At 45.0% G+C, this 26,340-nt stretch overlaps 1 protein-coding gene across 1 annotated transcript; it reads left to right on the forward strand.

The window, feature by feature from the left end:
• Positions 1 to 1,955: 1,955 nt before the first annotated feature.
• MED17 (mediator complex subunit 17) lies at positions 1,956 to 25,642 on the forward strand. Its single transcript, XM_032219864.1, has 12 exons — positions 1,956 to 2,270; positions 3,582 to 3,748; positions 5,773 to 5,992; positions 7,112 to 7,248; positions 7,347 to 7,431; positions 9,907 to 10,059; positions 11,006 to 11,136; positions 15,073 to 15,257; positions 16,887 to 17,024; positions 21,061 to 21,178; positions 21,776 to 21,935; positions 24,344 to 25,642. The coding sequence occupies exons 1-12, from the start codon at positions 2,030 to 2,032 to the stop codon at positions 24,550 to 24,552; spliced, it is 1,944 nt and encodes a 647-aa protein (XP_032075755.1). The 5' UTR covers positions 1,956 to 2,029; the 3' UTR covers positions 24,553 to 25,642.
• Positions 25,643 to 26,340: the final 698 nt, after the last annotated feature.

A 26,340-nucleotide genomic window follows, 5' to 3' on the forward strand; every position in this document is an offset into this window, starting at 1 on the left:
GTGACTCATTTAAAATAGGTAAGATGATAAACTTTAAAGCAGGGACAGAAGTTAGGGGGGAAAAGTTTGCTCATTGTCAAATGTCTACTCTGGATATTCTTAGTCATCCAGGTCCAGGTTGTCCAAAAGGTGCTTTTTTTCTCAGGAGGAAATTGGACTTTCTTGTTTTTTTTCTTTGAACACGTTTTGCTTCTTACCCAAGAAGCTTCTTCATCTCTGACTGGATGATGGGGGGGGGGAGATCAATGTAAATTACACATATATTATCCCATATCATCCAGCAACAGGCACCTCACTCACGTCCGTTTCATGCCCGCAGAACTCCCAGCATCTCCAAGCCTTTTCCCACACTATAAAAAAGATGTTGAGATTCTAGAAAAAGTGCAGAGAAGAGCAACCAAGAAGATTAGGGGACTGGAGGCTAAAACATATGAAGAAACATTGTAGGAACTGGGCACGGCTAGTCTAGTGAAGAGAAGGACCAGGGGAGACATGATAGCAGTCTTCCGATATTTGAGGGGCTGGCACAGAGAGGAGAGGGTCAAGCTATTTTCCAAGGCATCTGAAGGCCACCTGAAGAATAATGGATGGAAACTGATCAAGGAGAGATTCAACCTACTAATAAGGAGAAATAAGGAGAAATCAACCAATGGAACTGCTTGCCTTCAGGGAAAATGTGGCAGCTTCATCACATGTTAGTTCCAAAGTCGTGTCTGACCCATGGACAACTGAGCCAAGGTGGCGCAGTGGTTAGTGTGCAGTACTGCAGGCCACTTTAGCTGACTGTGATCTGCAGCTCAGCGGTTCAAATCTCACCAGGCTCAAGGTCGACTCAGCCTTCCATCCTTCCGAGGTGGGTGAAATGAGGACCCGGACTGTGGGGGCAAGTTGCTAACTCAACTTGCTAAAAAAAATTGTAAACCGCTTAGAGAGGGCTGAAAGCTTTATGAAGCGGTATATAAGTCTAATTAACAAAACAACGTTCCTCCAGGCCTTCCTGTCCTCTACCATTCCCTGCAGTTTATTTAAGCTCATGCCTACTGCTTCGGGGACTCCATCCAGCCACCTCATTCTCTGCCGTCCCCTCCTTCTTTTGCCCTCAATCTTTCCCAGCATTTTCTCTTCTCCAATGAGTCCTTCCTTCTTATCAGGTGGCCAAAGGATTTGAGTTTCCTCTTCAGAATCTGGCCTTCTAAAGAGCAGTCAGGGTGGATCTTCTCTAGGACTGATCGGTTGGATGGCCTTGCAGTCCAAGGGACTCGCAGGAGTCTTCTCTAGCACCATAGTTCAAAGGCCTCCATTCTTTGGCGCTCAGCCTTTCTTATGGTCCAATCTTCACAGCCATACATTTAACTGGGAAAACCATAGCTCCATCACTGGAGGCTTTCAAAAAGAGATTGGACTGCCATTGGTCAGAAATGGTGTAGGTCAGGATCTCCTGCTTGGGCAGGGGGTTGGACTAGATCAGGGATCTCCAATCTTGGCAACTTGAAGACGAGGTGGCGCAGTGGTTAAATGCAGCACTGCAGGCTACTTCAGCTGACTGCAGTTCTGCAGTTCGGCTGTTCAAATCTCACCGGCTCAGGGTTGACTCAGCCTTCCATCCTTCCGAGGTGGGTAAAATGAGGACCCGGATTGTTGTTGGGGGCGATATGCTGACTCTGTAAACCGCTTAGAGAGGGCTGAAAGCCCTATGAAGCGGTATATAAATCTAACTGCTATTGCTATTGCTAAGACTGGTGGACTTCAACTTCCAGAATTCCTCAGCCAAAGTCCACCAGTCTTCAAGTTGCCAAGGTTGGAGACCTTTGCACTTGACTAGATGACTTAGTATATAAGGTTCCTTACAACTCTATTAATCTGTAATAAGTGCCGACCACTAGGGGCCGCCGATGCGCTGCCTTGGAATCGCAGTTTCCTCTTTGTTCCACTGCGGGCCGCCGTAGTTTCTTCTGCGCATGCTCCTTCCGAGCAGGAGGAGGTGGCGGCGGCGGCGCGGCGGCTCCGGAGCCGCCGAGGAAGGCGGAAGATGTCGGGTCTCCAGGCGGTGCGGATCAGCATCGAGTCGGCCTGCGAGAAACATGTGCAGGAGGTCGGCCTCGATGGCAGCGAGACTTACCTGCAGCCGCTTTCCATGTCGCAGAACCTGGCCCGCCTGGCGCAGCGCATCGACTTCAGCCAAGGCAGCTCCGGTTCCGAAGAGGACGAGCCCGCCCCGGCCGGAGAGAGCCGCGAATGGCCCGGGAGGGACGAGGAAGAGGAGGAGGAAGGTGGGGTAGAAGCAGGAGGAGCCTCCTTCGGCGAAGGAAGCTAAGCGGGGTGGGATCTGGTGGATACTTGGATGGGGGGCCACCAGGCGATCTCAGCGCTGGGAAGTGGGTTTTTTTTGTTGTTGTTTGTTAAAAAAAATCCATAACTGCAAAAACAATGCATGTAGGAGTCGGATCTGGTTGGATGAGGGACCACCAGGAGATCCCAGAGCTGGGAAGTTTTTAAAAAATAATTCATAACTGCAAAAAACAATACATATAGGAGTCGGATCTGGTTGGATGAGGGACCACCAGGAGATCTCAGTGCTGGGAAGTTGTTTTTAAAAAATAATCCATAACTGCAAAAAACAATACATATAGGAGTTGGATCTGGTTGGATGAGGGACCACCAGGAGATCTCAGTGCTGGGAAGTTGTTTTTTTAAAAATCCATAACTGCAAAAACAATGCATGGGGGATGGGAGACCATCAGGAGATCTCAGTTCTGGGAAGTTTTTTTTAATGCATAACTCTGCAAAAACAATGCATGGGGGGGGATTGGATCTGGTTGGATGGGGGACCACCAGGAGATCTCAGCGCTAGGAAGTTTTTTTAAAAAATCCATAACTCTGCAAAAGCAATGCATGGAGGGGGTTGGACCTGAGGATGGACAGCGTGTGTTGTCTTTCACAGCTGCCCGAAGGCTGTCTTTTTTGGAGGAACTGGGATTCTGCAAGGGTGGGGAGAAGTTGAACCTGGGTTTATGCATGTGGATGGGAGACCACTAAGAGATCTCAACGCTCGGAAGTCAGGAAAAAAAACCTCCGTCGCTCTGCAAAAACATTACACAGAGGCACTCAGCAAGGCCATCTCACTTTGAAAGCAGATGTTCCGTTATCATCTTTAGGCATACCCTCCCTAATTTCAATTAATTATAGGATATATATTTTTTTAGCCACCAAATGACCCTGAGTGGCTTCACAAACTGAAAACAGGGGAAACTACAAAGGGAATTTTATGCAGTATAAAGGAAAACCACCAGCTTTTTTTTTGGAGGGGGCAACAAAAATACATATTTTACCCACCATTAAAAGGAAACATTTTGTGTAGCTTTAAGTACATTTGCTTGAATCCTGTTCAGGGGATGGACAATGTACGTTGCCTTTCAGAACTGCCCCAAGGGAGTCTTTTTGGAGCAACTGGGTTTCTGCTAGGGTTGATAGCAATTGATCCCGAGTTTGTGCATGTGGATGGGAGGCCACTATGAGATCTCAATGCTCGGAAGTTGGGTGGGGGGAAATCCCTCCATAACTCTGTTGTTCTTATTTTTCAGGCTTGATAAAATTCCAGCCTTCTCTCTGGCCTTGGGATTCAGTGAGGAATAACTTAAGGAGTGCTTTGACAGAGATGTGTGTCCTTTATGATGTGCTCAGCATAGTCAAAGATAAAAAGTTTATGACTCTAGACCCAGTTGTACAAGAACCACTTACTCAAAAGCAGGTACGAGGCATAATTTCTCTTTATTCTGTTCAAATATTTGTTGCAGGTTTCTCATCTTGCCTTGTAAAGAGTTACACTTTCCAAAGGGTGGGTGAAGTCCCCTCTTTGGGTTATATGGATTTATTTGAATTGAATTGAATTTATTGCATTTATATGCCGCCCTTTTCCCCGAAGGGGACTCAGGGCGGCTCACAATCCAAGTCAGGGAAGGGGGTACAGATAAGGGATAAAAAAGACGAACAGAACAATACACAATTTAAAAGCACACAACAACCATACCATTCGAGGGGGGGGGGCAAAAGCTCTTTAGCCCCAGGCCTGTCGGAACAGCCAGGTTTTAAGGGCTTTGCGGAAGGCCTGGAGGGTGGTGAGGGTTCGAATCTCCATGGGGAGCTCGTTCCAAAGGGTCGGAGCAGCCACAGAGAAGGCTCTCCTCCGGGTAGTCGCCAGTCGGCATTGGCCGGTGGATGGAATATTTGCTTGGTTACTGTCCTTTTTTTTTGTCACACCCTATAGTCATGCATTGTGTCTATTGTTTTTGAAGGGGTGGGTCCTAGTTTTTAACACTTTATTTGCAGTCACCCAAAATCATCGGGACTCAGGCAGCATATAAATTTAAATAGTACTAAAGATAAAGGTTCCACTCGCACAAATGTATGTGCTAGCCATTCCCAGCTGTAGGGGGCAGTGCTCATCTCCGTTTCAAAGCCAAAGAGCCAGCGTCAGTATGACTAAACGCCGAAGGCGCACGGAACGCTGTACCAGGGTTCCAAATAGCATCCAAAAGTAAATCAGAGTCCGAGGCAAAGTATTGCTCAAAGTTCTAATTTATTAAGAGAGCCATGTTGGCACATCTGGGAATACCTGATTCTGAAAGCTTCCTGGCTTTCCCCACCCAGTTGAAAGTTCAAGATCCTGTCCCACATCCACAAGTTCATCCAATCTTCCACTGCCATGCTGATAGCTTCCACCCATCCAATTCTGGACAGGTGCAGAGACAAAGGATGGCCTTGGCTTTCTAGAAAGAATGTTGTTATGGCTACATATCACCCAACTCCATATAATCCCCCTTCCCATTTTCCAATCATCGAAAATGCATAGTAGAATAATAGAAAGTGTGGCAGGCCTGAAGTCCAAAAAAGAAAAGATGGCTTCCAGGCCTGACACGCTTTTACCTTCCCACGAAAGGTGGTCCCTATTTTTCTACTTACAATTTTACGTGCTTTCAAATTGCTAAGTTGGCAGAAGCTGAAACAAGTAACAGGAGCTCACTCCATTACACAGCTTCGAACTGGCAACCTTTCTGATCGACAAGCTGAGCGTCTTTGCCACTGAGCCACTGTGTCCCTTTAAATAGTACCACTGTACTACAATTATTATATCAATGAACAAGGATCCTCAACTCCAGATATCCCTCCTCCGGGTGCCACCTACCAGCCAATGCCACCTGGCTATTACCCGGGGGAGGGCCTTCTCTGTGGCAGCTCCGGCCCTCTGGAATGAACTCCCCGCAGGGATTCGGACCCTCACCTCTCTCCAGGCCTTCCGAAAAGCCGTCAAAACCTGGCTTTGCCGGCAGGCCTGGGGGTGATGAGTTCCCTCCCCTCTCGACATGTATGGTTGTGCGACTGTTGTTTACTTTTATTATCTGTATTTTGTCTTTTATGTTCCCCTTTTTTCCCCCCCTTGAATTGTTCGCCGCCCTGAGTCCTCCCGGAGAAGGGCGGCATACAAATAATAAAATACAAATACAAATATCTCCTGAATCCAGGCTGGGTGATTTTGTGTTTTTCTGCTTGGGGACAATAAATCCCACAGCCATTAGCCATGGCGGCTGTTGCCTTTGATGGTCAAAAACATCTGGAGGCCTCTGGTTTTGTATTACTGTATTAAATAAATACTATCAGATTACTTCAGCCATTCGCATTCCTGACAGGAGCAACTGTAGAAATCTCCTCTCGGTCTGTTGTCCAAGGGACAAGATTGCATTTCAATTGATTTGAGTTTCTTTCTTCCATTTCTAGAATCCTCAGGTGTTGCAGCTGATGTCCAAGAAAAAATCCTTAGCTGGAGCAGCCCAGATTCTCCTGAAAGGAGCAGAAAGGTTATCCAAATCAGTTGCGGAAAACCAAGAAAACAAGCGGCAAAGAGATTTCAACTCCGAACTACTCAGGCTGAGACAGCACTGGAAACTGAGAAAAGTGGGAGATAAAATCCTTGGAGATTTGAGCTACAAGAGTGCAGGTGAAACCAGCAGGGGATAATTTGTGTACATTTATTTCCAGTGCTGCACAACCATTTGTCTGAAGTTGTGTAGGGTTTCCTGCCTGAGCAGGGGGTTAGATTAGAAGACCTCAAAGGTCCCTTCCAACTCTGTTATTCTGTTTTATATAAGTGTGATTTGTGTTTGTGTGTACATACTTGTACATACATGTATATATGAATATGTGTGTATGTATGCATGTATGTGCATACACACACACACATACAGGTAGTTCTTGTTTAACAAACACAAGTCCAAAATTTCTAGGGAGGTGCTAGAAATTTGAGTTGAGAGTTCCCCTGTTTTACGACCTTTCTTGCCACAGTTGTTAAGGGAATCCCTGCAGTTGTTAAGTGGTTAACACGGGTGTTAGCTTCCCCCTTGACTTTGCTTGTCACAAGGTTGCAAAGAAGATTACATGACCTGGGGAAACAACAACCGTCATAAGTATGAGCAGTTGCCCAGCGTCTGAATTTTGATCACATGATTGCTGAGTGGTTGTGTGGGAAAAGGTCGTAAGTCGTGTTGTGTCACTGTGGATGGAGATAATGTGGCAGTGGTGGGTTCCTAACCGGTCTATTACCAATTTGCTGAGCGGGCACGCCAGGCACACTGTGCGTGCGCAATCGAACGAAAATTAGTCAGAAAAAGGAATACAGATGAGCAGCAATTCAAGCTGCCGCCCCAGATCAGCTGGGCTTCAGAAGGTGGAATAAAGGTAAGTATAACCAGAAGTGGGCAGGTGGGCCCACTTTTTAAATTAACAGTCCGAATTAGTAGGAACCTACCTCTCTAATGTGGGTGCATGCTTGCGAAAAATTAGTTTTAAATTCAGCTTTATCGTAATCTAAGTGTTGAAGAAAGTAGAAACCAATTATCTTTTGCTCCGATTGTAGTTTTGCTTGATTAATCTTTCCTTGTCCCTTTAGAGATTGTATGGAGTTTCTGTAATCCAAGACAAATGTCTTTGAAGTGGCAGTGGATGCTTTAAAAATGATGCCTACAGTGTATGCACACAGGGGAAGGTGCAAACATGCATTGGATATTTCAGATCTGCGTAATGGAAAATATAACACACTGTTTTCAACTTCTTTATAAAGGGTCTCTATTTCCACATCACGGTACCTTTGAGGTCATAAAAAATACTGACATTGATCTGGATAAAAAGATTCCTGATGATTACTGCCCTCTGGCTGTTCAGATTCCAAGTGATTTGGAAGGCTCTGCCTATATTAAGGTTTGTCAACGAAATCTGTTTATGCATTAGTTGGGTTAAAATGCCTAGAAGGAAAAATCCAGGTCCTAAAGTTGTGTCTTTTTTTTTTTAATGTTTAGGTATCTATTCAGAAACAAGCACCAGATATAGGAGACCTTGGAATAGTCAATCTGTTTAAAAAACCTATCTTGAAATCTAAGCCAGGTATTTGTTCTAGAATGCTAATTGTTATATTTCGAAGAAGCATACTTTGAAAGAAAGATGTTCTAAAGCAGCTATTGAACAAGTACTCTTCAATTTGCAACCACAAATTGGGATTAGAATGACCGTTGCTAAGCAAGACAGTTGTTAAATGAGTCCTCGTCAATTTTGGCCCAAAGATGCTTTTTCAAGAGGCAACTGGACTTCAGAGGGGATTTTTTTTTTCTCTTTGAAGACGCTTCAAAGCTTTCATCCAAGAAGCTTCTTCAGCTCTTGACTGAGGAATGGAAGGCAGGCAGGAAAAGGACGCGAAAACCGAGGTAGGAGAGGCGAAAAATAAAAAGGCTGCAAGAAATTCCTGTGGATCTAGCAAAAGTGGAAAAAAATACTACACAAAGAATTCCTAACTAACTATTCACTGGAGAGTCACTGAATAGCTCCTGTTAGGCCGAAGACTGAGGTTAAACTGGGGAATCACCAGGAGGAACAGAGGGAGTGTCCTCAGATTTACCTCAGTCTCCAGGCAATTGGGCCGTAACAATACCCATTCAGTGACTCCTCCAATACCCCACCTTGGAAATGGATTTCTACTCCTTGCAGACAGCTGGTCATTTGCATTCTTCTACCCTGTTTCCTTGAAAATAAGACTTCCCTGGATAATAAGCCCAAGCGGGCTTTTGAGCACATGGGCTAAAATAAGCCCTCCCCAAAAATATAGCACAACAGCAGGCATGAGGTGATCGCGTTCGCCGCCTCCTGCACCTCAAAAATAATAAGACCTCCCCTGAAAATAAGGCCAAGGGCTTATCTCAGGGGTCAAAAGAAAATAAGACCCCGTCTTATTTGGGGGGAATCACAGTAGAGAGTCGTTGAGGCCACTTGGAGGTTTATTTGCACTACTCAGATGACCCTGAGGACACAGAAAAACCTCCAGATGGCCTCAACAACTCCCTAAAAAATGCAAATGACCCGCCATCTGCAAGGAGTATAAATCCTTCCATTCCCCACCATCCGGTCAGAGCTGAAGAAGCTTCTTGAGTGAGAAGTGAAACGCCTTCAAAGAAAAAACAGAAAGTCCAGTTTGTCTTTTAAAAAGCCACCTTTGGGACAACCAGGACCTTGGATGACTCAGAATCTCCACAGATATAACCAATTGTATTGCCTTTTCTTGCCATCGGTAAGCAAATCACTGCAGTCCTTAAGTGAATCTTATGGTCATTGAGCAAATCCAGCTCTCCGTGTCGGCTTTGCTCGCCAGAAGTCAAGGACAAGGATCGCAAGTGATGTTGGTGTAATCCTGAGGTATTGCAACAATTGTGAACGCAGGCCTGTGGCCGTACGCCCGAATTATGTTCGTGCGACCGCGGTGGGGATGCTGCAACAGTTATAAGCCAGGGTCCGTTGTAATTTTGAATGTTCGCTAAATCAAATGGTTGTAAGTCGAGGACTACCCTGCACTGTTTTTGAGAGGTTGAAAAATGTTTTGCGTGCCACTTTGAACAAGAATTTTGTAATTGCAAGCAAACCAAACGTTTACATTTTGCTTTAGTAGACAGGGAAAAAATATATTGTCATCTTTCTTCCCTCTTAAAACATTTAAGCATGCATAAACAGAGGGAGAGAATCAAGATCACGTGAAGTGTTAATACCACTTTATAATGCCTTGGTAAGGCCACACTTGGAATACTGCATCCAGTTTTGGTCACCACAATGTAAAAAAGACGTGGAGACTCTGGGAAGAGTGCAGAGAAGAGCAACAAAGATGATTAGGGGACTGGAGGCTAAAACATGAAGAATGGTTGCAGGAATTGGGTATGTCTAGTTGAATGAAAAGAAGGACTAGGGGAGACACGACAGCAGTCTTCCAATATCTCAAGAGTTGCCACAAAGAAGAGGCAGTTCAACTATTCTCCAAAGCACCTGAGGGCAGGACAAGAAACAATGGATGGAAACTAATCAAAGAGAGAAGCAACTTAGAACTAAGAAATTTCCTGACATTGATTAGAACAATTAATCAGTGGAACAACTTGCCTCCAGAACTTGTGAATGCTCCAACACTGAAATTTTTGAAGAAGAGATTGGTTAACCATTTGTCTGAAGTGGTGCAGGGTTGCCTGCCTAAGCAGGGGGTTGGACTAGAAGACCTCCAAGGTCCCTTCCAACACTGTTATTCTGTTATGTTCTATTTTTTGTAAATATCTTAAAGGTGCCAATGCTTATGAATGTTCATATCGTCCGGGATCAGTGCAAAGAGAGACTCCCTATTGCAAATCAGGAATTGCTTTGGAAACATGTCCTGTTTAAATTATAGCGATAGCTCTTAGACTTATCTACAGCTCTGTAGTGCTTTAACAAAACAGGTCTCCAAACCTTTCCAACTTTAAGACTTGCGGACTTCATTTCCCAGAATTCCCCAGCCAGCATGTTCATTTTTCCTTTCTTGACTGATTTGTAAATAACAGCGATTCTCTTATTCAGGGGCTCTGCATTGGCAAACCAAGCTGGAGACCGCCCAGAACGTTCTATTATGTAAAGAAATATTTGCTCAGCTTTCTCGGGAAGCTGTGCAAATCAAGTCACAAGTTCCTCATGTCGTTGTGAAGAACCAAATCATTTCCCAGCCCTTCCCAGGTGAGAGTTAAGAGAGTGTGAAAAAGGTGGATTTGACCCATTTGTTGGTGTGAACGAAGAGACAAGATTCCGTTTGAAGTGCATTTGAAGCATTTTATTTAGTTCAAGTTTATGTCCATTTTTCTGGCTCTTCTACGCTACTGTTTCTATCCATGTAATAGGGATGACTCAGAGATGTGACATGGACTGATCTTAACCAAACCATTAATCCATCTTTCCCTCCCTCCTTCCTCCTTTCCTTCCTTCCCTCCTTTCCTTCCCTTCCTCCCTTCTTTCCAACCTCCCTCCCTTCTTTCCTTCCTTCCCTCCTTTCCTCCCTTCTTTCCTCCTTTCCTTCCTTCCCTCCCTCCCTTCTTTCCTTCCTTCCCTCTTTTCCTCCCTTCTTTCCTCCTTGTCTTTCCTCCCTTCCTTCCTCCCTCCCTCCCTTCTTTCCTTCCTCCCTCCCTCCTTCCTTCTTCCCTCCTTTCCTTCCTTCCCTCCCCCCCTTTCTCCCTCCCTTCTTTCCTTCCTTTCCTCCTTTCCTTCCTTCCCTCCTTTCCTCCCTTCTTTCCTCCTTTCCTTCCTTCCTCCTTCCTTCTTTCCTTCCTTCCCTCCTTCCCTTTCTCTCTCCCTTCCTTCCTTCCCTCCTTTCCTCCCTTCCTTCCCTTCCTCCCTTCTTTTCTCCTTTCCTTCCCTCCCTTTCCTTCCTTTCCTCCCTTTCCTTTCTTTTCTTCCCTCCCTTCTTTTCTTCTTTCCTTCCTCCTTCCTTCCCTTCCTCCCTCCTTTTCTTCCCTCCCTCCCTCCTTCCTTCCTTCCCTCCCTTCTTTCCTTTCTTCTTCCCCACCTATCTACTTACCTACATTTACCCTTATATTTAAGAAATCAACAGCTAAGTATCAAGAACCAGAATGTAATAACACTACAAGATGCAGTTCACACATACGCAATTTTGCACTTCATTCTATAGGATTGCAGCTCTGCATTTCGTTGTGCCACTCCTCAGAAGACAAGAAATCCCAAAAATCTACTTCTGAGAAACAAGGCCCAGAAGATCATCTTTATGTTCTAGAGCACAATCTTCACCAACTGATCAGAGAGGTAAAACAACTTCACTGCAGCAGAGTTTTGACTTCAGATTCTCCTTTTTTTTCACTGAATGTCTTGTGAGGCTTTTAGGGGTACAAAAATATTTCATGTGCAACATGTTCCTGAAAATGGAACCTCTTGTAGGTGCTTGTTGCGGCCCATCAGTGGCAGCAGAGTTGGACAGTGAGGAGTTTGGAGAGGAACATGAGCCAGTCTTGGAAGCTGGGGGAGGCTTGGATGAGGGCTCTGCATCGAAGGCAGAGATGGGCCCGAGGCCGTCTGGCAGTTCTCAGCTGCCTTCGGAGCTAGACAGCAGTGAGGCAGAGGAACAGCTGGAGCCTGTTCCCAGTGTGCGCATGCACAGAGCTGCCAGAAGAAAAGAACAGCTAAGAAATCAGGGTCGACTTGGGAGTAAAGCCACAGGTGGACGATGAATGGCCCTTCCCATAGGAAATAAAAGAGGAGCGAAAGGGGAGTGGGTTTTTGCAGGAAACAATTTATTCATTCGTTTCAGGAGTGTGAAGATCTGTCTGTGAATCTCAGAGACTCTGTGCCCAGTCTTTCCTTGCACAGTAGTACTGCGTTTGAAAAATATTTACATGGCAGCTTTCCAAGCTAGATAAGATTTATGGTCATAAACTTCACCTTTGAAAGACTGTTTACCAGGCCTTTGCTGAATGGGAATGAGAGGAATTCACATTCGTCTCATAAAAAGGGTTTCTCGGGACCAGGAATCTGCTTTGTGCTTTTGCGGGGAGCATAGGTCAGGACAGTGCTGAACATGGCATGACTTCAGAGCAGCCTGTTTTTATCTCAGCTACGAGATTGGATGCGGAAGGATGTATGCACGGCAGCACCTGACGCCTCTGTCCCTTTGAAGGCGTTACGAGTTGTCCCTTTAAAAAGAGTTTGACTACAACTGAATGCATGATGGTATCAGTAAATCTAAAGGAAGAAAAGAAGAAGAACCTAGGAAAACCCCATAACAGGCTCAGCAGTAGATTGGCCACATTTAGAATGGAACGGCAAGGAACATCAACATAAGAGTGCAGTACTGCAGGCTACTTCAGCTGACCGCAGTTCAGCAGTTCGGCTGTTCAAATCCCACCAGGCTCAGGGTTGACTCAGCCTTCCATCCTTCCGAGGTGGGTAAAATGAGGATCCGGATTGTTGTTGGGGGCAATATGCTGACTCTGTAAACCGCTTAGAGAGGGCTGAAAGCCCTATGAAGCGGTATATAAGTCTGACTATTGCTATATAAGTCTAACTATTGCTACTTCTGCTGACTGCCGGCTGCCTGCAATTTGGCAGTTCAGATCTCACCAGGCTCAAGGTTGACTCAGACTCCCATCCTTCTGAGGTCAGTAAAATGAGGAGGCAAATTGTTAGGGGAAATATGCTGACTCTAAACCGCTAATAGAATGAATGAATGAATGAATGAATGGAGTGGTATAAAGTATTATGAAGCGGTATGTGCCGTATTTTTCGGAGTATAAGGCGCACCAAAGTTTTGAAGAGGCAAATTAAAAAAAAAACCTTTTTGCACTCTGCAAACCTCCCAAAAATGGCCTGGTTTTTTTTTTTTTAAAGGGCATGAATAGCCTTTAGGAGGCTTATAGAGTGCTCGGGGGAGGGGGGCAAAATTGAGCAAAAAACGACCAATTTTTTGCTCATTTCTGCCCTCCCCAGCCCCCAGGAGCACTCTGAAAGCCTCCTAAAAGCTATGCACAGCCATTTTGGTGAAGGAGGCAGGGTTTTGGGAGGCACAAAATGCTGTATTCAGTGTATAAGACGCACCCAGATTTTCAGTCTCTTTTTTTAAGGAAAAAGGTGCATCTTATATTCTGAAAAATATGGTAAGTCTAAGGGCTATTCTATCTTCCTTCCTTCCTTCCTGTTAGAATGCAGTACTGCAGGCTAACTGCCCATTGCCAGCAGTTCAATCCTGTCTCAGCCTTCTGAGGTGGGTCAAATGAGGAAGTCAGTGGGGAAGCTAGATCCACTCAACAACAGTGTTACTAACTTAACAACCACAGGGATTCGCTTAACAGATGAGGCAAGAAAGGTCTTCAAAATGGGGCAAAACTATTGCTTGGCAAATTTCTCACTTAGCAACATACATTTTGGGCTCACTTGCGGTTGTAAGTCGAGGACTACCTGTACATCTCAGTTCTAACTAGATCAGAATATCTAGGACATGGGAGGATTTGCTGTTGTTGTAAAGCAGAATATTTTAGCGATGGAAATTCCGATCTACTTCGTCTATGGTGAAAGCCAGTGAATGTTGTATGCCAAAGCTACAGTTCACCTGAAATGACTCTTGAAATTGGGACGGTACCATATGTGGTGGACGTGCGCATTTGTGAAAAAATATTGGGAAAAAATAAAAGATTGGCTGGAGGAAATTACCGCACACCAAATTGAACTAAAACCGGAATTATTTCTGTTAGGAATTCTAAAAGGAAATTATGCAAAAAAATATTAGATACTTAATTCTGCACATAATCACGGCAGCGAGAATTACATTTTAGCACAAAACTGGAAAAATAATTACACACCAACAGAAGAAAATTTAATTAAAAAAAATATTGGAATGTGCAGAGATGGATAGGCTCACGAAAGAACTAAAAGAGAAAGAAGAATCTGAATATTACTCCGTGTGGGATTTATGGTATAACTGGCTAGAGAAAGGGGGGGGGGAGCAGGAAAGCAAAAAAGAAAGGAAGAAAGATCAACAAATTAAAAAACGTTCAAACAATTATAGTCAAATAAAAATTGGACGTATAAGGGCAACATGTAGAAATATCTGAGTTAAAATACTATGGCAGAAGATATAAGATTGTTTTGTTATTGGAAGGATACAGGTTGATAGATGGAAGAATATAACTTAAAACTAGTTAAACTTAGTGAAATTTAGTAATAATAGATATAATTAAACAAATAATGTATACAATGTGTACTGTTATGATAAGTAATAATTGGATATGAATATTGAATGGTACCCATGAAAGGAAGATTAGAAATCCTTTTGGATTATATATAAAAGTTAATAAAAAAGAATTAAATTAGATACAGTTAAGTTTTGATTATTAGGGGTAAAATGTTATGATACAGGATACAGTCAAATAAAGGAGGGATAGTGATGACAACCTATATACATATATATGAGTATAATATAAGGAAACTAGATGAAAATTGCCAATAGCGATTTGGAAAGGAGGATTAGAAAAGTTTGTTATTAAATATTATGGATGTTTGGCTAGAATAGGACATAAGGATTCAGTGTTATTGGAGGATTTTAGAAATATTAAATGAAATGCCAATATGTGGTTATGTATTAAATCTTGGTATATTTTGTGATGAAGGTCGTTTAAACAATTATAGTCAAATATAAATGGAGGTATAAGGGTAACATGTATAAATATTTGAGTTAAAATACTTGAGTCGATATGAATTATGATTGATGACTGTGGAAGATGTGCATGAAAACCTTTTGTAACCAACTGATACATTTTCTACAGTATGTAAGGAAGGAGGATTTTATGTGTTGTGTTTGTTTTGAAAATAAAAAATAAATACATTAAAAAAAAACAAATTAAAAAACAACTACAAAACCGGAAAATGATTAAAAGATAGAAATACGAAATAGACTGTAGGAAATAAATAATAGGAAATGGATACAAAATGACTCAAATGTAATAAAGGTTGTTTGTACATAGAATATATAGACTGTTATATAGAGAAGGAAGAAAAAAGATGTATGAAATAATATAAATGCACATATATATAAAGTTATAGTTATACAAGACTTACATGTACAGATAAAAGAATCACAACGATATGTAAAAGAAGTGTAATGTGTTGCAAAGATGTGAAGCTTGCATAAGCAAAATAAAAAGTTTTTTATTAGTAATTAAGTAACCTCTCGACGCCTTTTCCCTCCCCCAGTTCCACAAGCAGACCCTGAGCAGCAACGTGATGCCTCATCCGGCTAGCGCTCCTTTCGGCCACAAAAGAATGAGGCTGGCAGGACCTCAGGCGCTGGATAAAAACGAAATCGGCTCCTTGCAACCCAGCGAGGGGCTGCTGGAGAAGATCGTAAAGCAAGCAAAGCACATCTTTCTGAGACGCGCGTAAGTAGCCACCTGCCGTTGTGGCCCGTCGGCTCCCAGCAGAGCCAGCAGCAGAGTCCGACCAGGTAGCGGTAGGGCCCAGGCTGGCTTTGGACGATTCTGATCAGAGGCAGAACCGGGGGCCTTCCGTCCTCCCCTAGGTGGAGAGGCAGTTGTCTTTGGGGCCTGAGCTGAGTGACGGGGAGGAACAGATGGGGCCCATCCAGGAGTGGGTTCGTCCGGGTTCGGGAGAACCGGTAGCTAATGTTATAAGGAGCCGAGGTGGCACAGTGGTTAGGGTGCAGTACTGCAGGCCACTTCAGCTGACTGTTATCTGCAGTTCAGCGGTTCTAATCTCACCGGCTCAAGGTTGACTCAGCCTTCCATCCTTCCGAGGTGGGTGAAATGAGGACCCAGACTGTGGGGGCGATATGCTGACTCTGTAAACCGCTTACAGAGGGCTGAAAGCCCTATGAAGCGGTATATAAGTCTAACTGCTATTGCTATTATGGTCGGTTCAGAGAACCTCCAAATCCCACCCTCGGTTGGCCTTTCCCATCGGGCCCCTCCCAGGAGTCTCCATGAGGCCCATTTTGGATGCAAGTTAAGTGCAGGGCCCGTGTGGAAGCTCAGGGAGAAGAAAAAATGGACCGCCTGGAAGTTCCAGAAGGCCAGTAACAGAACTTCCAGGAGGCCCGTTTCCGGCTTCGGGAGCCTAGGGAGGCAGTTTTTGCCCTCCCAAAGACTCCGCAGCCTGGGGAAGGTGAAAACACCACTACCACAGTGGTGCAGGAGGCCAACTAGGCCATGCCCACCCAGCAACCGGGCAGAGAATCCATTGCTAAGATTTTTAAAGCCCACCCCTGGCCCCACCCCAGATGCGTGTATGCGTAGAGAGGAAAGAGAGAGGAGAGCGAAGGAAAACAATAAGCCTTTTACGGGGTCTCGGGAAAAGGCAGATATAGACGCTAGCCAGACCCTCCTTGGATGGGAAATAAATAGGAGGAGTTTGGGAGGGTCACAGAAAACTGTTCATCTTCTAGTACAGTGTTTCTCAACCTTGGCAACTTGAAGATATCTGGACTTCAAGTCCCAGAATTTTCCAGCCAGCAAATGCTGGCTGGGGAATTCTGGGAGTTGAAGTCCGGACATCTTCAAGTTGCCAAGGTTGAGAAATGCTGTTCTAGTATATAGCAAGCCATTCAGATTCCTTGGCTTGTTTCGTTCACTTGCACTACCCGAGTTTTGCTGTTCCCATTATTGATATGGGTGGCCCTTGACTTACAACCATAATTGAAGCCAACATTTCTGTCTCTAAGCAGGGCAGTTCTTTCCACCCCATGTTATGCCTTTTTTTCCGCCACAGTTGTTATACAGATCACCGGGCGGTCATTAAGTGAAACTCGCTTCCCCTCCCCATGACTGGGCTTGTCAGAAGCTGTCAGGGAAAGGTGACAGGTGGTGGTTGTTAAGTGAATCATGCAGTTGTTGAGTGAAACTTACTCCCCCCCTCCCCCCCAAGTAGGGGAACTGGACTTTTGGTCAGCTCCAGCCTAGGACCTTTGTGGCTCTTTGAGTGTTCAAGGTTGCCGACTCCCGTTCTAAACTAAAACTCTTTATATGGTGGGACTTTATTTTATTTTATTTCAGGACTGCTCGGATGATCGACAGTCTTGCCAGCCGAATCGAGGATCCCCAGATTCAAGCCCATTGGTCCAACATCAATGACGTGTACGAGTCAAGTGTCAAGGTTCTCATTACCTCCCAAGGCTACGAGCAGATATGCAAGTAAGAAGGAAAAGATTTATGCCCCGCCTGGTGGTTGTTTTTTTTTAAGCAGAAAAATGCAATCCTTGACATTCGACCTTAATGGGAGCTTGCCCGTTAAAGGTACGTGTCGTGGCAGTTGTAAAATAGATCTGTCACCCGACCGATCTGATTTTACAACCATTTTTGCCATTCAGGGAACCAGCGTGTCAAGTTCAAAATGTGATTTTGCTGTCGCAGCTATTGTTGCTTTTTCGTTTGCCACCCAAACGCTAGGGGGAACCCATTCTGGAAGGCTAGTTTGCTTTGGGTTTTTATTATTCTTTATTTCACTATGTTTTTAAATACCGTAGCCGTATGGTTCTGAATATTCTGCATTGACATTGATACAACAGGATACAAATTTCCATCGTAGAAACATTATATATATATATATATAAGATTTTTACAACCCCTGGTAAGCCCCAATTATGGGAGGAAGCTAACTGCTTCCATTCTCTGTCCATCGGCTCGTCACAAGAGCTGATGGCTAGCTGATGAGAGCTAAATAGCTTGAAATAGATCTATACTAGTCTCCCTTTATTTATTTATCAGCACAAATAAAACACACACACACACATTTATTTATTTATTTATTTATTTATTTATTTAAAGTCACAACCCCTGGTATGCCCCAATTATGGGAGGAAGCTAACTGCTTCCATTCTCTGTCCCATCGGCTCGTCACAAGAGACCATCCAGACAGAAAGCCCAATATTTTACTGTTGCCTTTTGTTACATTTGTGTAGTATTTGTGCTGATAAATAAATAAAGGGAGACTAGTATAGATCTATTTCAAGCTATTTAGCTCTCATCAGCTAGCCATACCCTTATTGGGATTCGAATCCCAATAAGGGTATGGTTCGAATCCCAATAAGGGTATGGCTAGCTGATGAGAGCTAAATAGCTTGAAATAGATCTATACTAGTCTCCCTTTATTTATTTATCAGCACAAATACTACACACACACACACACATATATATATGTGTGTGTGTGTGTTTGTGTGTATTTTGTGTCACAACCCCTGATATGCCCAAATATGGGAGGAGGCATACTGCTTCCTTTCTCTGTCTATCGGCTCATACCTATTACATACCTATTTCCCTGGCTCAACTGATAAAGGAGGAGAACCTGTGGCTTAGTGGCTAACACAACTGCCTAATATGTAATACAGCACAGGTTCAAATCCCAGTAAGGGTATGGCTAGCTGTTGAGAGCTAAATAGCTTGAAATAGATCTATACTAGTCTCCCTTTATTTTTTTATCAGCACAATTCTTCCAGCAGTGGCCACTCTAGGAATGCGCTCTATGGTTGTGGGCCAGCCGCTGGAAGAATTGAAAGCCAAGTTCTGGAGCTTGGAAGCTGGAGAATAAGTTATGCTCACAGTGCGGCGGCAGCAGTGCCCCGGCCCTGCAGGGAGAGCTGGGCCAGGGCATGGTGAGGTTGGGAGGCATGCGAGCTGGGGGCGGAACAGGCAGTCGCGCAACCACCCTCTCCAGCCGGGCAGAGCTCCATGCACTGACCTAGGGTGTATCCCGAATGTGCCAAGCCACGGGAGCTGGGGGGGCGGGAGGTATCATCATGTATCACGTATATCGAAATAGAGGAACACCCCCACAACATGAATAAACGTGATGATACCTCCCACCTACCAGACATCTGGAAACCAGCCCTAGTCACCAAATGAGACCCAGCCCCAAAAACCGACACAGGACCCAGAACAACACAGGATGCCACCACCAATCACCCTCACCAAACATCAATTCCATCAACCAATCAAGATGTGACAACACAGGATCTTCCGGTTGGCGTTGTCTGTGGGAACTGTTTCGTTTGTAGCAGCTCCGGACCCGTGGCTGCATTAAGCTGTCTAAACAGCATCCATCAGCTGTTTGACAGATTGATTACCTCTCCTTCGGGCATAGAGGGAGAGGTGAGAAGCTGAGTTTGGGAAGTGCTCCATTCAACCTCTCCCAGGAGATAAATCTGGGGTGTGGAAGGTGTGAGCCGCCCTATAACCCAGTGAATTCTCTGCGCCAGGGATTTTTTCTGCCTTTTTGCAGAATGAAGGCATACGTCCACCCTCAGCTCAACGATTGATTTATACCTGATTCCAACATGGGCAGACAAATTCACATAACACCCAGAGACCGAACCTAACACACATGACAATCCCCAAACACACCCCCACCCACCAAAAAATTCCCCGCCCCTAAACCACCCAAATGTCCACACAACAATGTTCCCTCTAATTTTTTTTTCAGTGTGAGCAGAAAAGTGTATTTTCATGCCTGAGCACCTGAATTTTTTTCACAGATGTCACCTAAGACAACAACGAAATCAGTATTATTTGAAACTCAAAGTTATGTTTATTCAAGGTACCCGCTTAATTAAAAGCTATATAATATCAGTATCACTTAACAACGGTCCTGCTTAGCAACCAAAATGTTGGCTCAGAAACTCTGGCATTAAAGCATGCAAGTCTTAAAGCTGTCAAGTTACAAGACCTTTGCACCCCTAACCCTTGAGCTGGCTCCCTCTCCCTTCCTACTCCGCCGTGCTTTTGAGGAGCCATTTGGCCACGGGAGCTAGTAGGAAGGCGGCAGAGGAGGAAGGGAGAGGGATAACATGGGGGCCAGCTCAGGTGCTCTGCGTGGAGCCTCCACACACAACCGGTGTGCTCCACAAACGTTCTTGCTCACTAGCTCAAAAGGGCCCTCGCTGTTTCTCCAGGCAGCCCTCGCCCCTCCGTCCAGCCGAAGGTCGCTCCTGGCCAAGCAGGCTCCCCGCAGCTGCTCAGAGGCTCGCTCTCCTCCTCGTAGCGCCGTGAAATCCTTGGGTGGCTCCCAGCTCCTCTGCAATACAGCCAGTCCTTGACGTAGCCTCCACGCAGAGCACCTGAGCTGGCACCCGCGTTATCCCTCTCCCTTCCTCCTCCATCGTGCTTTTGAGGAGCCATTTGGTCACGGGAGCTAGTAGGAAGGCGGCGGAGGGGGGGAGCAGGGAAAAAGGCCTCATGGCTTCTGAAAAACCGCGGAGGTGGAGGCGGCGGCAGGGGTAACCCAGAGCCCAGCTGAGGTGCTCCGAGCGGAGGGGGAGGCACCGCCGCCGCTGCCATGGGCGGGGGCGCCTGCGGGAGCTTTGGAGGCTTCACCTCAGCTGCAGCGTTGGCGGAAAATCTGGCAGTGCTGTTGGAGGAGAAGGAGGCAGCAGCAGCTATTCCCCTCATCTTCCAGAACCTGTGGCAGAAATCACTGCGCGCAGTTAAAAACGGCTGTGCGGTGTTTTCTTGCCACATGCGCAGCCGCGCACCTTAGAGGGAACAGTGCCACACAACAGACCAAGTAGTGCTGTTTAACAGCTCACTGATGGTAGCCCTTTTGTTCATTGTTGAGTGCAATTACAGCTCTAGGATAAAAGCTATTCAGAAGACGTGTGATCCGAGTTTTAATTATTCTCTATCATCTGCCAGAAGGCAACAGTCTAAAAAGATTGTAAGCAGGATGGGAGGAGTCTCTGAGAATGTTATGCAAATTCCTCGAACAGCGAGATGCAAAGATGTCATCCAGGGCTGATAACTGGAGCTCGATGATATTCGGGGCAGTTTTAAGGATTCTCTGTAGAGCCTTTTTGTCCACTGCAGAGCTGCTCCCATACTATGCGAGAATGCCGTATGTCAAGACGCTCTCAGTGGTGCTGCGATAGTAGAACAGAAGTAGATGCTGAGATAGATTTATCTTCCCGAGCATTCTCATATATTCAGATAGTATTGCAAATCGCTTTCATTATGGATATGAAGGCAAATTGCAATAGTTATCTAGCAAATGAACGCTTCCCATATGGACCTTTTTTAATTCCATTATGTTAGGGTTTGACTACGTTTGATTTGATTTCACTTCGATGTAAAGGTAATGATGCTTTTAATGAACACTTTGTATTAGAGAGCAAGGACATTTGTTTTTGACATTAGCACCATGTACAACTCCACTTATAATAATATCTTGTGATTTTCAAAGGTCTATTCAATTGCAGTTGAATATTGGCATTGAACAGACCAGGGTAGTACACAGAGATGGAAGAGTGATCACACTGTCCCATCAAGAGCAAGAATTGCAAGATTTTCTTCTTTCTCAGGTAAAAAAACTCAGTATTTTGTTTCCCATTCTGGTTTGCATGGACCTTTTGTTTTTAGTAGAACTGACTTACTAAGGCAGCAAAGTCCTCATTCCATTATTATTGTAAAAGAGATTAATTAAAATGCCAAGGGTTAGAGAGGTGAACTAAACTACCAAGAGCTATTTATATTGGTTCACCGACAAATGCGCACTCGACAAAAGCGCCCCGACGAAACTGCTGGGGAGAAAACCACGAGTTTGAAAGCGCGCCGATGAATGAGCGCAGAAGCGCGCTGACAACAGCGCGCCGACAGAAGCGCGCTCTAAACCTAACCCTGAACCTAACGCTAAACCTAACCCTTACTCTTACCCTAACCTTTACCTTAACCCTAATCGTGCTTTTGTCGGTGCACCTTTGTGGGCGCGTTGTTGACATTGCTGTTTTATCATCGCGGTTTTGTCGGCGCGCTGTTGTCGGGCGTGCATTTGTCGGGTCACGATTTATATTAGCATAGCTCACAAAATCAGTGATTGGTACTTTGAGAGAATGTAGCAGAACCTTAAAAAAAATAAAAAAGCTTAAACACACCTTTTTTTCCTTTAAAAAAAAATCCAGATGTCACAACATCAGATTCTCGCGGTTCAACAGCTGGCAAAAGTTATGGGCTGGCATGTGCTCAGTTTCAGTAACCATGTGGGGCTGGGCCCAGTAGAAAGCATTGGCAACGCATCTGCCATAACAGTAGCATCACCTAATGGAGACTACGCTGTTTCAGGTATTGTATTAACATGTTTTCCTGAAAATACGACCTACCCTGAAAGTAAGTCCTAGCTTGATTTTTACACGTGCGCCAGAAGTGGCATTCAGGAGGTTCTGACCAGTTCTGGAGAACTGGTAGTGGAAATTTTGAGTAGGTCAGAGAGCCGGTAAATACCACCTCTGACTTGCCCCTGCCTCCATCTATTCTCAGCCTCCCAAGTCCAGCTGATCAGGAAGGAATGGGGATTTTACAGTATCCTTCCCCTGGAGTGGTGAGGGAATGGAGAGTTTGCAGAATCCTTCCCCTGGAGTGGAGAGGGAATGGAGATTTTGCAGAATCCTTCCCCTGGAGTGGAGAGGGAATGGAGATTTTGCAGAATCCTTCCCCTGGAGTGGGAAGGGAATGGGGATTTTGCAGAATCCTTCCCCTGGAGTGGAGAGGGAATGGAGATTTTGCAGAATCCTTCCCCTGGAGTGGGAAGGGAATGGAGATTTTGCAGAATCCTTCCCCTGGAGTGGGAAGGGAATGGGGATTTTTCAGAATCCTTCCCCCGGAGTGGGGAGGGAATGGGGATTTTGCAGAATCCTTCCCCCGGAGTGGGGAGGGAATGGGGATTTTGCAGAATCCTTCCCCCGGAGTGGGGAGGGAATGGGGATTTTGCAGAACCCTTCCCCTGGAGTGGGAAGGGAATGGGGATTTTGCAGTATCCTTCCCCTGCCATGCCCACCAAGCCATGCCTACAGAACCGGTAGTAAAAAAGTTTGAATCCCACTGCTGATGTGCGCCCAATATAAGCCCTACCCCCCAAATAAGCCCTAATTAAGACTCCACCTACTCCAGGATGTACGGGTAAAAATTATGCTAGGGTCGGCATTGGGTGGTGGTGGTGGAGGGTTGAGCTGCCCTACTACATACCTTCGGACAGTTGCAGCCAGGCCTTCCGCTCCCCGACATCTGCTTTGCTGGCCCATTTCTTTTGCAGCTGGCAAGGCTTTCCTGAGGGCTCTGTAGCCGATAACAGAACTCCGGATTGATCTGGAGCTCTGTTATCGGCTGCAGAGGCCTTCAAGAAAGCCTTGCTGGCTGCAGAAGAAGGACTTCCTGAAGGCTTCTGACAACCAAAAGCAGGCCGGGGGCAACGTGCACAAGTGAGCTGTGTCAGTGGATGACATGCCCCCCCCCCCAAAAAAAAAGACCTGGTGCCTTTTTTTGGTGGCCAAAAATATATATATAAGACGGGGCCTTATTTTCGGGGAAACACAGGTAGTAATTTAACTCATGGAGAATTCTACTTCTTCCTGTGCATCACTTAAATAGAATGGAATGTTACTTCCTAAAATAATAAACGCACTACTGTATATCCTGTAATTGTAAGGCTTGTTAGAAAAGCTTTTCGGCACAGTAGTCTTAATTTTTATTTACGGATTAATTTTAGTTACTGGGCAAGCGGTGAATCCCTGCTGTTGTTAAGGGAATCACGTGTCCGTTAAGTGAATCCATCTTTTCCCCCATTGACTTTGCTTGTTGGAAGCTGGCTGGGAAGGTCACAAATGGCACTCAGAAGACCCCAGGATGCTGCAACCTTCATCAATACATGCCAGTTGCCAAGCCCCTGAATTTTGATCACACGGCATAGGTTCAACATGGGAGCGTTGAAAGTATGGGGACCAGTCATCAATTACTTTCTTCAGTGCAATTGTAATTTTGAACAGTGGCTAAACAACTGGTTGTAAGTTGACGACTGTCTGTACTACAGGGCAGGATAGCGTTATTTCCTATAGCAAAATTCTTCCCAAAGCTGTGATAGCAAACCTATGGCACGCTTCTGGGTTTCTGGTGCACATGCGAGTGTGATGATCAGCTATCCTTTGCATGCGCAGCAGTGCTGAAAACCGGTGTGCACATGTGCGCTGGCCAGCTGATTGTCGGGCGCGCTTGTGCATGCCAGAACCCGGAAGTTCGGCTTTTCCGGAGCGCGAGCTCTTCGCACGTGTGGCAGTGCCAAAAACCGACCTGTACATGTGCGCTAAACAGCTAATTGTCAGTTTAGCTTCTCCGGAGTGCGTGACAGTGCCGAAAAGATTCACTATCACTGTTCGAGAGGAACCCAGAACAGTTTGTAAAAGAACAATGAAGACAAAAAACAGCAAAGCAAACAGCTCTCCAAAATTAAAACTTTAAACAGCTGTGTGGTGCAGTGGTTAGAATGCAGTATTGCAGGCTGACTCTGCCAACCGCTAGCAGTTCGATTCTGACTGGCTCAAGGTTGAAACTCCATCTTCCATTTTTTCTGAAGTCAGTAAGATTGTTGGGAGCAATAGGCTGATTTAGAGACTATTGTAAAGCACTATGAAGTGGTGTATAAGTCTTAAGTATTATTGCTAAAAGCAATGACGACGTGCTTTCTTCCCCTTCTCGTGCAGTACGGAACGGTCCAGAAAGTGGCAGTAAAATCATGGTGCAATTCCCACGGTGCCAGTGCAAAGATCTTCCTAAAAGTGACGTGTTGCAAGACAGCAAATGGAATTACCTGCGTGGCCCCTTCAAGGAAGTCCAGTGGAACAAAATGGAAGGACGTAACTTTGTATACAAAATGGAGCTTCTCATGGCCGCACTGACTCCTTGTTCCTAGGTCAGGGGTTGGCAACCTTAAACAGAGTCACAAAGATCCCAACCGGAAGCCCCCTTTCAATTCTGGAGCTGACCGGAAATCCAGTTCCCCCCACCATAGAGTCTCCTCCTAGCGCGGTTTTCCTCTTCCTGTCCTAACCGAAACCCCTATAAATTGGGGGTCCAGCCAGCAACAGGGAGCTGCAGCAGAGCGATGAAAGAGCCACATGTGGCTCCAGAGCTGCAGGTTGCTGATCCCTGTCCTAGGTTAGGGAACAACAATCCAAGGAGGTGATTTTTGAGACCAGCATGTAAGCAAAGTCAGTGAGAACAGCACATACATTCCTGGAAGCCATCTGTTTTGATAACTCCATGGATTTCTCTTCAGTGATATTTCATTGCATCTTTTATCGCCTGTGCTCTACATAGTCTGACCAGCAAGTTCAGAATATTCACTTCAACTGTGACAGTTTTTGAAATAATTAGTCACGTTACCAAAGTTCAAATTTCATTAAATACTTTATTGGAAACTTTGTACAAAGGAGAGCAGGTTTACATTTATGTTTTGCCTTTAAATGCTATTTAAATTATTTGGTTATACATCTTTTGAACAAATGGATTAATGACCTATTCACAAGTGGAATCCAGAATTCTATTTCGGTCAAAATAGTATTTTGCTATAGCGATTCTTGGTTTCGCTCACTCAAGAGCATAAATGAGGACGTTAACTGAAAAATCACCTGCAAGCTTGGATAAGATTTTGTTTTTATTTCTACACTTAAAAATGAGTGTGAAAAGTTTACAAACTTGTTCAACCCATCCAGGACTAATAATTGCTAGTAAAATAAAAATTGATAATATCCGCTTGGCCACAACTTGGTAACAGGAAACAATTGAGGGGAAAATACAAAAATAAATGGAATGTTTAATTTTGCCTTCATCAAATACTGGAAAGTTAACAATACCACAAATTTCCATATAATTGGATTGGATTTTGGGGGGGGATTTTGTTAAATAAATCCATTAGTAGCTCTTAGATAGTGATGGTAGTGGGTAAACATGATCATGTATTTTTAAATATAATTTAATAAAGAATTTCAGTTTTTTTAAAAGCAGTGTGGTCTACTGGGCAAGGTAGTGGCCTACATGTGGCACTCTCTCGCTTCACAATCAGGAGACTGTGCGTTGGATCCTAGGTAGCAGCAGATATTTCTCTCTCTGGACGCAATGAGTTATTGTCTGCTGCTAACTCCATAGGCATCAGGAAGGGCATCTGGCCAGTAAACGCTTGAGTTTTGTTCAGTCATCCTGATTCAAGGGGATTACAGGGTCATTTTATAAAAAGCTGTGGGCTTCTATCACCTGTATGGATTCAAAGCTTTTGTGCAGAATGGAATAGAATAGAATAGAATAACAGAGTTGGGAGGGACCTTGGAGGTCTTCTAGTCCAACCCCCTGCTTAAGCAGGAAATCCTGTACCAGTGATGGCAAACCTTTTTCTTACGGCGTGCCAAAATTGCGCATGCAGTTTTGTTCCCGAACTTCTGGTTGGCCCGTTGGCACTGTTTTTCGACTTCCCCAGCCTCCAGAGCCTTTCCTGAAGCCTGGGGAGGGCGAAAACGGCCTCCCCCGGCCCTCCAGAAGGGTGAAAATCAGCTGGCCGGCACACACATGCACGCCAGAGCTGATGGCTGGCGTACCAGCAAATATGTCTCCGCGTGCCACCTGTTGCACACGTGCCATAGGTTCGCCATCACTGCCCTATACCGTTTCAGACAAATGGCTATCCAACATCTTCTTAAAGACTTCC

Source organism: Thamnophis elegans, chromosome 6 (genome assembly GCF_009769535.1).
Source record: "Thamnophis elegans isolate rThaEle1 chromosome 6, rThaEle1.pri, whole genome shotgun sequence".
NCBI lineage: Eukaryota > Metazoa > Chordata > Lepidosauria > Squamata > Colubridae > Thamnophis > Thamnophis elegans.

Excerpts from the sequence above, each read along its gene's own strand:
- MED17 (XM_032219864.1), top strand. The coding sequence starts at position 2,030 with ATGTCGGGTCTCCAGGCGGTGCGGATCAGCATCGAGTCGGCCTGCGAG. Across the intron at positions 2,271-3,581 it reads CGAGGAAGAGGAGGAGGAAG|GCTTGATAAAATTCCAGCCT; the intron begins GTGGGGTAGAAG and ends CTTATTTTTCAG. Across the intron at positions 10,060-11,005 it reads CATTTCCCAGCCCTTCCCAG|GATTGCAGCTCTGCATTTCG; the intron begins GTGAGAGTTAAG and ends TTCATTCTATAG.